The 12749-nt window shown below is 37.2% G+C and overlaps 2 protein-coding genes and 1 pseudogene across 2 annotated transcripts; all 3 read left to right on the forward strand.

Moving 5' to 3' along the window:
- The first annotated feature begins 3 nt into the window (after positions 1-3).
- Positions 4-5399, forward strand: LOC128092862 (uncharacterized). The gene is made up of 3 exons (XM_052707850.1): positions 4-816; positions 876-1191; positions 5110-5399. Exons 1-3 carry the CDS (start codon positions 4-6, stop codon positions 5397-5399), a joined length of 1419 nt encoding a protein of 472 aa, XP_052563810.1.
- Positions 5400-6607: 1208 nt separating this feature from the next.
- Positions 6608-7684, forward strand: LOC120418605 (lipase member I-like; annotated as a pseudogene).
- Positions 7685-11025: 3341 nt separating this feature from the next.
- Positions 11026-12347, forward strand: LOC120418623 (lipase member H-like). Its single transcript, XM_052707851.1, has 3 exons — positions 11026-11885; positions 12031-12190; positions 12249-12347. The coding sequence occupies exons 1-3, from the start codon at positions 11069-11071 to the stop codon at positions 12298-12300; spliced, it is 1029 nt and encodes a 342-aa protein (XP_052563811.1). The 5' UTR covers positions 11026-11068; the 3' UTR covers positions 12301-12347.
- Positions 12348-12749: the final 402 nt, after the last annotated feature.

Genomic DNA, 12749 nt, shown 5'->3' on the forward strand with positions numbered 1-12749 from the left:
GTGATGCCCATATCAAAGATTCACGTTCATCCTAACCACGTTCAAGGATCAGGCTACAACAACATTGCTATTCTAAAGATGAGTAAATTGCTAGATTTGCCTCTGGGATTCCAACCTTCCTGTGTTTGGCACGGAATGTTTAACGATTCGGTTAATGCATACGGCAGTGGTCGTCAGGACATAAACCATTTTTTGTATTTTGACGAAGAGATTCACCTCAATTCAACGCAAGCGCTCCACCGTATCAAATCTCCCGTTTTAAACGAAAGCAGTTGTGTAATTTCAGAGCGTTTCGCCCCAAGATTGCGCCATGGACTTACGAGGGAACAGTTCTGCGTCGGAAATGACGTGTTTTTGGTACCGGGATCATGTGATCTGCTGGTTGGCGGCGTTCTAGATGAGTGGATGTTCAAGGAGAACAACGACTACCATCACACCGTAGCGCTGAGTCTGTTTGGAAGGGATTGCGGTTTTGGAGAGCATATTATTGGGGTTCGTCTGTCAAGCCACGTGGAGTGGATGAAATCCGTCCTTTTGCCAAACTACCAGGATACGGCTGATACTGTACGATACATCGATATGGATCTTCATGAGGGCGATAACTGCACAATTTCCAAGGGAAGACCTGCTCGTTGCGTTTCTGTAGACATTTGTCCAGGTCATCTTAATCGAAAAGTTGACACATTTTGTTCCAGTACTTCGGTGGTTTGCTGTGCTTATGAGATCATCATGTTGAGCGAAGGCAGTCAAATACATCCTGAGGTTTTTAAATGTCCTGAAATGGCTCAAGGGCATACGACTTCGCTGGGGTCTCTGGTAAGATTGTCACAACAGTTAATGAGAATTTAAATATGAACAGTAAACCTTATCACTAGGCGTATATTGCAAGACATTTCGGCGAAAGAATCACCTTCCTGTGCTCAGGAGTTGTTATAACGAAAAGTGCGGTGCTAACGACGGCAAGCTGCCTGGCAGAACATCGTTACTTGGTGGTTCGTCTAATTGATAAACAGACACAGTACAATATCAGTGACGTTTTGAAACACGAAACCTACAACTCAACCGATAAAACCAATGATATAGCGCTGATTAAGCTTAGCTACCCATTTGAGTGGAATGCGCAGGTTTTCCCGGCCTGTCTGTGGACAAATCAAACTCATACGCCAATTGTGCTGAACATAACTTTCGCAGGTATGGCATTGAGTGTTTTCTAGAGCGTCCAATTTCCCGGGGTAACAACATTCCGGAAAACGGGAAATTTTCAACGAATTTCCCGAGAAATTTGGTGCTTATCAAAAATTGATCTGATTCTGGTTCTGATTATTGTTATGCTACGAAATTTTATAGAATATTAATAACGTCATGATTCGAATTCCCGGACGCTTCGAAACCCGGACACCTCATCTTGTTTTATCAATTATTTGTGCATAAGTTCGCATTATGAATGTACAAACTGTGTTATTTGATGAATTCTAACAACAACTTTCATTTTAAGTTTGTTTGAACGCTGTAGTTAATGCCAAAACAATTATATAGAATAAAATTATAAGTTATCCAAAAACGTGAAACATTTCACTGAAATATTTCATAGGCGTTTGATGCACCGGGAAGGCAAAACTTAAATTTATGGCTTTGATTTCCTTAAATTCAAGCAAATTTTTATATAAAATATCGATTGTTTTGATGTTAACAGCTTATTTAACCCCTTCCCGCCCAGAGCAAAATCGAGATTTTTTACGTTTTTCAACATAATTCGTAACTGGATCGACCAAATTGGATGAAATTTTAATGGTTATAAGCTAACATTCTATATAAACTAACGCAGGTTGAACGAGGTTGAAAAAATGTATGGTTGCAGAGAAATTTAGTTTTGAAGGCAAAAAATAGTGGTGCTCTGGAGTAACCATGGGCGTTAGAGGGTTAAGACCTAAAGAATGCCATTCACACATTCACACATGCCATAACATTTCGAAAGCAAAATCGAGTATCCAGAATTCGAAGCAAAAGTGTCCAGATTTCGAATCAGCTTTTATCAGTGTCCTGGATTCGAAGCACAACAAGTCATTTTAATTTTAAAATTCTGATGAAAAATGGTTAGAAAATACATATTTCCCATGAATTCTCTTAAAACTAACTGTTTATATTCTGTTAAGATTCTACATTCTGATGATATTTCTTTATTTCCAACTTATTACATGATTTTTTGCCTGCTATAACAAAAAAGATATGCTACTAAGTGTCCGGATTTCAAACCATGACGTTAGCAAAATAAAATAAGTTAAAATATTCAAGTGTGAGGATCAATTAATGCCTTGACTGCCTGTAAAAACACATACAACTTCAAGAAAATATATAAATTTTCAATTTTTTTAAGCTGTCTTCATACAAAATATAAAAAAATAATCAAAAGTTTTTTTTTTGGTAAAAAGTAGGTATTATTTTTTAATTACAGTTTTTGGACAGTGAGTATGCTCTAAAACCATAAAATTGCTTTTAAATTTGTCTCTGTGGCCAGTTTGAGATAATATAATAAAGAAAAATATTGATAAATAATTTTAACTTAAAAGTTGTAATGAAAAAAATAGTGCAGAAAATATGTTTTTCATGGCAAATATTTTTTCCAAAGCAAATCTTACTGGTTTGAGCTCATTGCATTGAGTTTGCCTTAAAAATCATATTTTTCACGTTTTTCAAATATTCTTTTGCATTTTTTGGGCACCTTTAGTACAATACGAAGTAGTTTTTCAATGTGTTTTTTTTTATTATGCAGCCTTTGGTTAGAAAAACCCGATTTAATCCCACCTGGGGTGAGAAAGAGCCTTTCTTACTAAAGAATATAACAATGGTAGAACTTCTTTCAATTAATAACATCGACTTTGTTTATTTATAACGTCAGCTCAAAAGAAAGTCTTATGATGAAAGCAATGTTTTATGATGATATTATGAGTATTATGAATGATATGATTTCCAAAAGAAATTAAAACGCAATTTTCACCAAAACAATATTTTTAATCGTACAATATGTTTGTTATGCGATTATGACAAACGCGATCATAGCAAGCTTCCCAACAACGCACACTGCGGTTTTGGTTTTCTAGTTTCGGTACGAGCCCTTTTGTGTGACTGTGTTGGTGTTTTGGTTCATCGTACCAGCGCACCAAGACAAGGTACAAGTGAACCGCGTGTGCCACACGGTGCAGGGAAGCTAGCCATTCAGCTTCTACGAGAGTGACAGAGTCAGAGATAGCTATTTTTAACAACCGCACCACTACACACTCAATCGCGAGAACCTTAGGAAGAAAGCCATTGGAGTCGCCAGCATTGAACACTTTGAACGATGAAAAGCTTAGAAAGCTCCTATTATCCTATCCAATGAACCCTGTTAAATAAACTTACGAAATCACGAAAAAATGAAGTCTACATTTAGGCGATTTTAGGAGCGCACGGGAAACAACATGATTGTAGCCGGATGAATGTCCTATGTCACAAAGGTTTTTGCATAAACATTGGACAGTTATGCAAAAACGGACAGAGCAAAAGAAACCGAAAAGCTACGATATCATACATGTTGTAGGAAACATCGGTAGACAAGCTACTACAAAATGAGTATAAGTCGAGCCACAAAATATATGCGCCAGCATTCTCGCGCCAGTATTCGAAGCTCAACTTGACAACTTGGCGACGAAGCGTCGAAAATCGATGCAGTGTGATTTTTTGACGATTTTTCCGATTAAAATTGATGCTGAATCGACATATTTACGAAGATGGAAATGACGTCCTGCCTTAAAGTAAAACCTATACCTTTCTTTAGTAAGAAAGGCAAAAAGTAAATCGTTCTTAAAAATTGATCGGGATTGCCGATCGATGTCGAATTTGTTTCAGATGCTCACTCATGGTCTGTACTATGAATGTAGCAAGAAATTTCGAATAAAATCAGAAATGAAAAATGTTGGCGAAGGTCACCAGGTGGGCTTTTACCTTTTTTAAGGGATTTTTTTTTCTTATGGTAGGTCAATCAAACGGCTCTAACTCCAGAACCATATTATGAATCTGGATGAAAATTTGGGAGGTTGTAGGGCTCGAAAAATGCAATTTTTGAGATAAATAAAAGATATGAAAATGAAAAAAATTGACCATATTTTCATTTGAAAACTGTGTATTTTGTTGAAAAGTCTGGCCGCATCCGAAAACAGATGGATATTTCGAAATTTGCGCGGCAACTCGCCCAGGTTCAGCACACTAGCTTTCATCTGCATTTAGAAGAATCGAAATCGGATATATGGGAGCTGAGAACGGCGCGACACAAAATTTTGCAAAATTTTACCACATACGAACATCACTCGACCTCCACGGAATTTATTTTCTCAAAATTCGAGGGTTGGAGATAGACGAGTTCTGTCAAGGTGAATCGATAGAGCGTCGAAAATCCATGCAGTGTGATGTTTTGACGATTTTTCCGATTAAAATTCATGCTGAATCGACATATTTACGAAGATGGAAATGACGTCCTGCCTTAAAGTAAAACCTATACCTTTCATTAGTAAGAAAGGCAAAAAGATTCATAGCAAAAAAGTAGTTTAGTAGTTTCATATTCATAATCTCTTACGCCCTTGGCAGCTGTAGTGCTCTATACAATTTCAACTTTAATCTTTAATTTCTCGAATAATTTTAAACAAATTAAATGATATCAATTCAGTTTGGTAATGGTAAACTAAAACGTAGAAGAAACTAAATTTTTATCTTGGCGGGAAGGGGTGCTTTATTTTCATTTCCAGTTGTAAATGCTTCAAAAATCATCTGAAATAAACTTTGACATGACATTTTTGGACGAACTGATAAGTTCAATAAGAACAGTAAATTGTTTAATTCAATTTACTGTTATTAACTTATGAAACTTATCAGTGAGCTGATAATATTTTTTTTATTCAAAAAAGGGCCAAAAAGTTAAGAACATGTATACTTCTGCTTGAATATCGGGAAATCCCGGGAAATTCACAAATACCGGAAATATTTTTTTTTCGGGGATTCCCTGGATTTTTTTTCCCGAGACTGGAAATTGAACGCTCTAGTGTTTTCAGAAGCTCATTTTGTATCATTTTTCCATTCTAGTTAGAAAAGATGTTACCGGAAACGCTGTACTCCATCCAATGTACAATTCTGACTGCCAGCGAAGTCACCCGTACGAGGTTCACAAGACTCAACTTTGTTTGAGGAATCCTGTGAAGAATATCACATGTGTGAGATTTAGCGGTATGCTCACCTGGTTGGATCCTCGTGGCGTCCCGTTTCTTGTCGGGGTCACTCCAGATGAAGATGTCCAATGTCTTCAATGGAGGTATTCTACTGCTACAAGAATATCTTCCTTTTTGGAGTGGATAACGAAAAATGCGTTTATATGAATGGAAAAAATAATAAAAATAAATTGAAAAATTGTGTTTTACTCTTTTCTAAGTAAAAAAAAAAAAAAAAAAAATTGAGTCAATTTTTAAATACAACATTCTTTGAGGTTTACACCATCAGTTGGATCTGCAACCGGGTCGGTGTAACCAGAGCAGCGCACGGCAAAACGGAAAAGCATTTTTTATTCGCTTCCACTTTTCTCGAGGATAATTTAATTTATAACACAAAATGCAGCTCGTTCATTATGGGAAAACGGGGATGCAAGCAAAGGCGACGAACGCTGAGCGGTGGTTCAGCAGAGCAGTGTGTCTTTGTAGAGTTTTCACCCTGCGGACTGTCTTTCTGGATTGGATGATGGCAGTGTGGATTTAAATGGGAGTTTTAGCTCTATTCAAGGGTTTCTGTAACTTGAAGTTAGTTTTATTTTACCCCATTTACCCCCCCACAAATCTCCACAGTCCATCCACCACTGCAAAGATTCATCCTGGCGGCGCTAGATCATGTTGAGAACTGCATGAGCCACTCCCGACTGGGAGCCAGCGGGAAGCATCGCCCGGTCCATCTCCCAGAGGGGCAGCCGTCTGACCAGCTTGCAGTGCACGTAATGCGAGTGTTTTCGCCGCAGGTTGCCAATTTTCTGACCAGCTCCGTCTGGTTTTGCGTTCTTGGACTGTGAAGCAGCGCAGTGTGGCCAGCCAGCAGAGTTATAGTTAGCTTTAAAGTAATTTGCTTGGCCGCGCGGTGGTTCAGATGGTCTTGAAGATTTTTTGTTTTGAGGTTTCCTTATTCCATGGACGGAATGGGAAATGCAACCATTGGAACCACATTGGAGGATGGGTGGAAAAAAATGAGGTTTGTTGGCGGAACGAAGTGGTCTTTTCAACGCAGTGCGGACAATGTGGTTTTGGGCAGTGGTTAATGTACGAATAAATGAAATTTTCTTGTTGCACATGTGAAAAGTGTCTTTCAGATTTGGCAGGGTAGCAAATAGGTGGAAGATGTTTCAGAGAAATTTGATGTTCCTTCTAGAAATGTTTTCTCCTAGGTCTACACTGTCGTCTGCATTGATACAGCTGGTTAAGGTTGAATTTCAATAAACTTATTGTTCATTCATTTGTTAGCCAAATTCGCAACTGAGTTAACAAGAATCAAACTGATAAATACGATACAATTTTGGTACTATCAGTCAGTACGATTAAAAATCGCCATGAGGTCGATTTCGGCACTTTTGGTAGTCCTCGTGGCAGGATTGCCAACCGGACAAGCCTTCGATTTTTCCAGCTTCACTACAGAAGCTGCGTTGGCTAGTTTCATCGATGGCATCTCAACCGGATTAGCAGATATGGCGGGTGATCTGATTCAGACGGTCATGGACAACGAAACCATCGATCAGGAGGTCACATTCTGGTGCGGTCGTCGAGGATATTCGAGTCTTCAGCAGACGTTCGTAAATGATAGTTCCATTGCGAGTAAACTGGACCTTTCGAAACCCGTTGCCATAATCACCCATGGTTGGTTGAGTTATGCTAACGTCACGTGGGTGCAGGAAATGGCCGGAAATTACAGCAAGTACGTGGACAGTAACGTTTGCGCCGTGGATTGGTCCAGATACGCCCGGTACGGTTATGCGATGCCAAGCGGAATACCCGATTGGTGGGGAACTATTTGACCTTGTTTATGCAATTTTTAACTCGAAATGGGATTACTCCGTCCAAGATGACCTTGATTGGTCACAGCTTGGGGGCCCATGTCTCGGCGTACGCTTTCAAGAACTTCAGCGGTCAGGTGAAGGAGCTGTACGGACTAGACGCAGCTGGACCACTTTTCACTCAACCAATTGACGTTGGAACAAAAAATAGGATCGCATCCACGGATGCTGGCTATGTTCAGCTCATCTACACGACCCGTTACCTGTTGGGAGTCGGAGATCCTGTTGGCCAAGCTAATTTCTTCCCAAATGGAGGATACCATCCTCAGCCTTCATGTCTGCTTCCCATGTTGACGTATGCCGATACGTATGGTAAGTTTTTTATAGATACAATTTCATCTTTTTTAATATCCTGAAAAAACAACAACAATTCCAGTGCCAATAGCCTGCAGTCACTCCCATGCGCATCAGCTGTTTACACTGTCGTTGAATCCGGCCTTCGTGTTCAAGGCAAAACAGTGTGGAACATATCCTACCTATTTGTTGGGATTGTGCCTGTTCAACTCCAACGATGTGCTTGGAATCTACTCGAAAAAGTATGTGTTTTGGAACGATACATTCCTCACATTTTTTTAAACTATTTTACAAACGTTTTCAGGTTACTTGGAAACTTCTATTTTGACCAGAAATTGTTGTATCCATTTGTATGAAATAATATTTAACGCCAAGCACATTTGTGAAGAGTATTTTTCTTGATTGAATTCACTCGTTTCAAAATGTTTTTCTTTATTTTGCATGCGTGAATAAAACAAAATCTTCCTTTTCGTTTTTAACTTAAGACCGTTGCAAATATTCTTCAAAGTTTATGTTTCCCCCCAGGGGGCATAGAACATTATTTTACGAAAAACTTAAAAATTTAAATGAATATTAATATTTTATCAACTGAAAACCAGTTAAAATGAATTTTCCTGCGTTTATAATAATATTTAGCATGTTTGAAAAAATTCCGTCGATACCTCGATATTTTGAAAACTAATGATTGGGAAAAAAAAAATGTGGGTTGTTTGGGTAAGACTTAGAAAACATCAATTTTCCTGTTTTTAAACCTTTGCATTGCAATATCTCAGCAACTAAGGGTCGTATCAACAAAGTTCAAAAAAGCAAAATATAGAGAATTTTCTCAGCTTTTCAAAAATATTTTTTTTAAAGGTGGGCAAACATGTGCACTAATTTAAAAAAATGAAAAACTGCGACTATTTTGAAAAAAGTCACCTAAATATGGATTTAACTTGAAAACGGTGCAGTTTATCAAAAATTCACTAAAGTACTTTTTGATTGCAAATTCGATTTTGCATCGAAAAATGAAGTTGAAAAATTATTGCGGCCAATATTTCGATTTTTTGAAAAAAATCAGTATTGATTCAAAAATTCATAACTCGCTCAAAGATTTTTTGCACAACCTGGAAATTTCTGAAAAGTTTGCATTTTATGTCTTCTAAAACATATCAAAAAATAAAAAAAATCAAAAATATTATTTTTTTGCAAATCAAGTTTTAGTGATAAAAAGTTAAATAAAAAATCACCAAATATTTTTTTACCGTGTATCATTTTTTTCCAGTGTAGTCCGTATCCATACCTACAACTTTGCCGAAGACACCAAATCGATCAAAAAATTCCTTCAAAAGATACAGATTTTTGAATTTTCACATTTCATTTTTGTATGGACAGCTGCCAAGTTTGTATGGAAAATTATATGGACAAACAAATGATGCAAAATGGCTTCTTTGGGCATACCGAAGGCACCAAAAAAGTTTCAGCCGGATTAAAAAATACAAAAATTTAAATTGAAGAAAAACTACCGATTTTGTAGAGAATTGCTCAACTAGAAGCAAAATAGAGTCGAATGTGGAAAATGTGTAGACACAATATTTACGTTTTAACCTTAACTTCCCAATTTCTATTTAAAAAAAATGTGTTTTACCATTTTTTTAAGGAGTAATAACTTTTTCTCTATGAAATACTTTGCTTCTCATCATTCCTTTTTTAATATTTTCTCTGCACTTATATTGTAAAGCTACATTCAATAAAAGTTGTTATTTTTTTTTGTTTCCTGCTAATTGAAAACAATGTTATCGTTCTATAAACATTTGGAAATGAGATGTGATTTGATGATCGATGATCTGAACACATGTTGACCGTTTCCAAATTTGAAGATATTACTTAAAAAATGTACTAAACATTATTTAAAAAAATATGATATTTGACTTTTATAACATTGAAAATCGGATCAGTAGGGTAGGGTATTCATCAATGAGACACTTTTGATTTTTAACTTTCAACGATTTTTGAATTTTTCTCATCGGCATGTTATCATAAACTTTTTGTTGCATTTTGAAAACAATTAATCTATTAATGTGATCTAACATTGACCAAACTATGAGATCGATCTGACGTATACGCACTTGGCAGGAACAATGAGACACTATACGAAAATCAATTCTTCTCTAGTAAAACATCGTGTTTTTGTATTGTTCCATTGTAGGTGACTTGCCTTGAACATATTAACGCAATTTCGTCAACTTTAAACTTTAAATTGACAAATATTATACTAAAAAGTATATAAATTTCATAAAATCCATATATTTATACCAAATAACTTTTATATTTTTGGTTAAATGAAGTTTAAACTCAATAAATATGCCAAAAAACATTTCCAATTCATGTTTTAAAAGATTGTCGTAGATTTTGAAAAGTTTTATGAAGAAAAATCAAAGTGTCTCTGGCTGAAAAAAATCGGAAACAATGAGACAAACATGGATTCTGGGTATATTCTCAATGTTGGTAAAACCTAATGAAAGGAAATTGTAGCCCAACTCATTCCCTATGAAACTTCGAAAGAAAACTTAAGAAATATTAGTGTTGGTGTTAATGGCAGCCTACGAGCGAAAAAGTAATTTTTGTCCATCATTTACTTTTACACCCCAGAATCAAACATTTATGAATAACTTTTCAAGGGAGTGTCCATAACCAAAGCCACTATTATGGCAGACGTGTATCCCGTAGACACATCTTTTCCCCAAATATTAGCCTGTTTGGTTGAAACTACGACTTGTGAGGGCAATTTTATCATTGTTCCCCGTGTCTCATTGATGACTACTCTACCCTAGGATGCCAAAATATCGTCAGATAAAAAATGCTTTATGTAAATTTGGTCGTGGAAGGAGTAGATTGCGAGATAAAATGTTGGTGTCTTCGACAAAGTTGTTTGGATTGGCAAGTCAAACAACTTTCTAGAAGACAAAAAAATACCCAAAAATATTCCTGAAAAGTTAGATTTTCAAAATCAACCGAATCGAGAACCACCCTAGTCACTTCAAACATTTTTTATTTGAATATTATTTCATTTGAAATATTTTTAATAAATACTTTATACAAAGCCCAAGGCCCTTGATAGATTAGAGATCCTTCTCATTAGCACTGCTAATTTAGCAGGTGTTTAGGTCTGAAATATGCTGCTGGTTGAAAATTTACTGAGAGATTTGGTCCTATTCCTATCACATCTGAAAATTTGGATCTGCTTATCGTCCACTCTTTCTATACTTCTTCAATATGTTTGTAATTACTTGGGTAATGATTAAACTACAGGAGAGAACATAGGAAAAGATTACTTTTAACATATGATTGATAGATACAACAATATGGTGATTGTTCAATCTATTCTCAACTGTCATAATAGGAATAACTCAAAGTTTAAACGAACTGTGTTGAGCACGTGCTTTGTTTAACCTTGTTCGAGTTCAATATAATTCAAGCTACGCAATGAATCGAGATGGTTACGCGGTTAATGTGCAAGAACTGTCCTCAATGGATTTATTGTTTATAATTTCACTTTTGCATTTTTTTCTGCCAGACTTATTCGCAACTGTGTTAATAAGAGCTGTTAGCATTTTTCTGATATAACTGCTCAAATTTCGATTTGCTTGACAGTTTGACTAGAGGAACGATTGAGAACTTACCACCATGTGGTCACTATGTGTACTGTTAGCCACCCTGGCGTCAATGTTTCCTACTGGACACGCCATTGACTTATCGATCTATTCCACGGAGAGTGCCCTCGCCAGTTTTATCGACACCTTTTCATCCGGGCTGGCTGGCATGGCCGGTAATCTGATCCAAACGGTCGTGGACAACCGAACGATCGATCAGGAGGTCACTTTTTGGTGCGGTCGGCGAGGGTATTCGAGTCTCCAGCAGACGTTCGTGGATGATAGCGCGATTGGGAGCAAACTTGACCTTACGAAGTCTGTTGCTATTATAACCCATGGATGGCAGAGTAAGGCAAACGTTACGTGGGTACAAGAAATGGCCGGAGCTTACAGCAAGTACGTGGACAGTAATGTTTGCGTAGTGGACTGGTCCAGATATGCCCGGTACGGTTATGCGATCGCGGCCAAGCGAAATACCCGATTGGTGGGGAAATATTTGGCGGTTTTTATGCAATTTTTGACTCGGAATGGGATTACTCCGTCCAAGATGACCTTGATTGGGCACAGCTTGGGGGCCCATGTCTCGGCGTTTGCTTGTAAGAACTTCAGTGGACAGGTGAAGGAACTGTATGGATTAGATGCAGCGGGGCCACTGTTCACGTTGCCGATCGACGTTGGAACGAAGAATAGAATTGCTTCCACGGATGCTGGATACGTTCAGATGATTTACACGACCCGTTATCTGCTGGGAACTGGTGATCCGATTGGTCAGGCCAATTTTTTCCCAAATGGAGGGTACCACCCGCAACCTTCATGCTTGCTTCCGATGTTGACGTATTCTGATGCATATGGTAAGTAATAATTCAAAGACTGTGAAAATCCGGATAGTTTACAACTTGCATCGCATTCCTATTGTCAGGATATTGATATTTGTTAAAGCATGTGTTTAATAGTTGAGGATTTTTAAAACTATGTCATATTTTTTTTTAATTATAGTTCCCCTAGCCTGCAGTCACTCTCATTCTCATCAGTTGTTCACATTGTCGTTGAATCCAGCCTACGTGTACAAAGCAAAGAAGTGTGGAACATATCCTACCTATTTGTTGGGTTTATGCCTGTTCAACTCCAATGATGTATTGGGGATCTACTCGAAAAAGTATGTTTTCTTATAATGAGTTGTTTCGAAATTTTTTAATTAATTTCCATTATTTCAGGTCATCTGGAAATTTTTACTTTAATCAGAAAGTGTTTTATCCGTTTGTATAAAAATATCAACTTGGATGAATTTGATTGAAATAAAATGGTTAACTACATTTGGGATAAAGTTACATACGATGCATAACCTGATATTGAAACACTCACCACCCACAAGTGGTGATGACCACTGCCAGATCTGTCTGGACCACACTGTCCTGACATTTTGTTAACCATGTCATGTCATGGTCGTGAATTGTTGGAAAATACTTTTCACACTGCTGGGTTCTCCGCAACCGATCTGTCCATTAGAGAGAGTTATTTATATACTCATTGTGGACATTTAATACAAAGTGCCAGTTAGTGTCAGTGGGTTGATATTCCCCGTGGCCCTTTACAATAGTAATTCACTAATTGGTTTAAAAGTCGCTTCCCTTTTTTTCAATTTGCGGTTCACCGAATGTATTATGTTACAATTTGTCAGCTCCTAATTTTCCACATGAATATAAATTGCGCTGTAA

This window comes from Culex pipiens, chromosome 2 (genome assembly GCF_016801865.2).
Source record: "Culex pipiens pallens isolate TS chromosome 2, TS_CPP_V2, whole genome shotgun sequence".
Taxonomy (NCBI): Eukaryota; Metazoa; Arthropoda; class Insecta; order Diptera; family Culicidae; genus Culex; species Culex pipiens.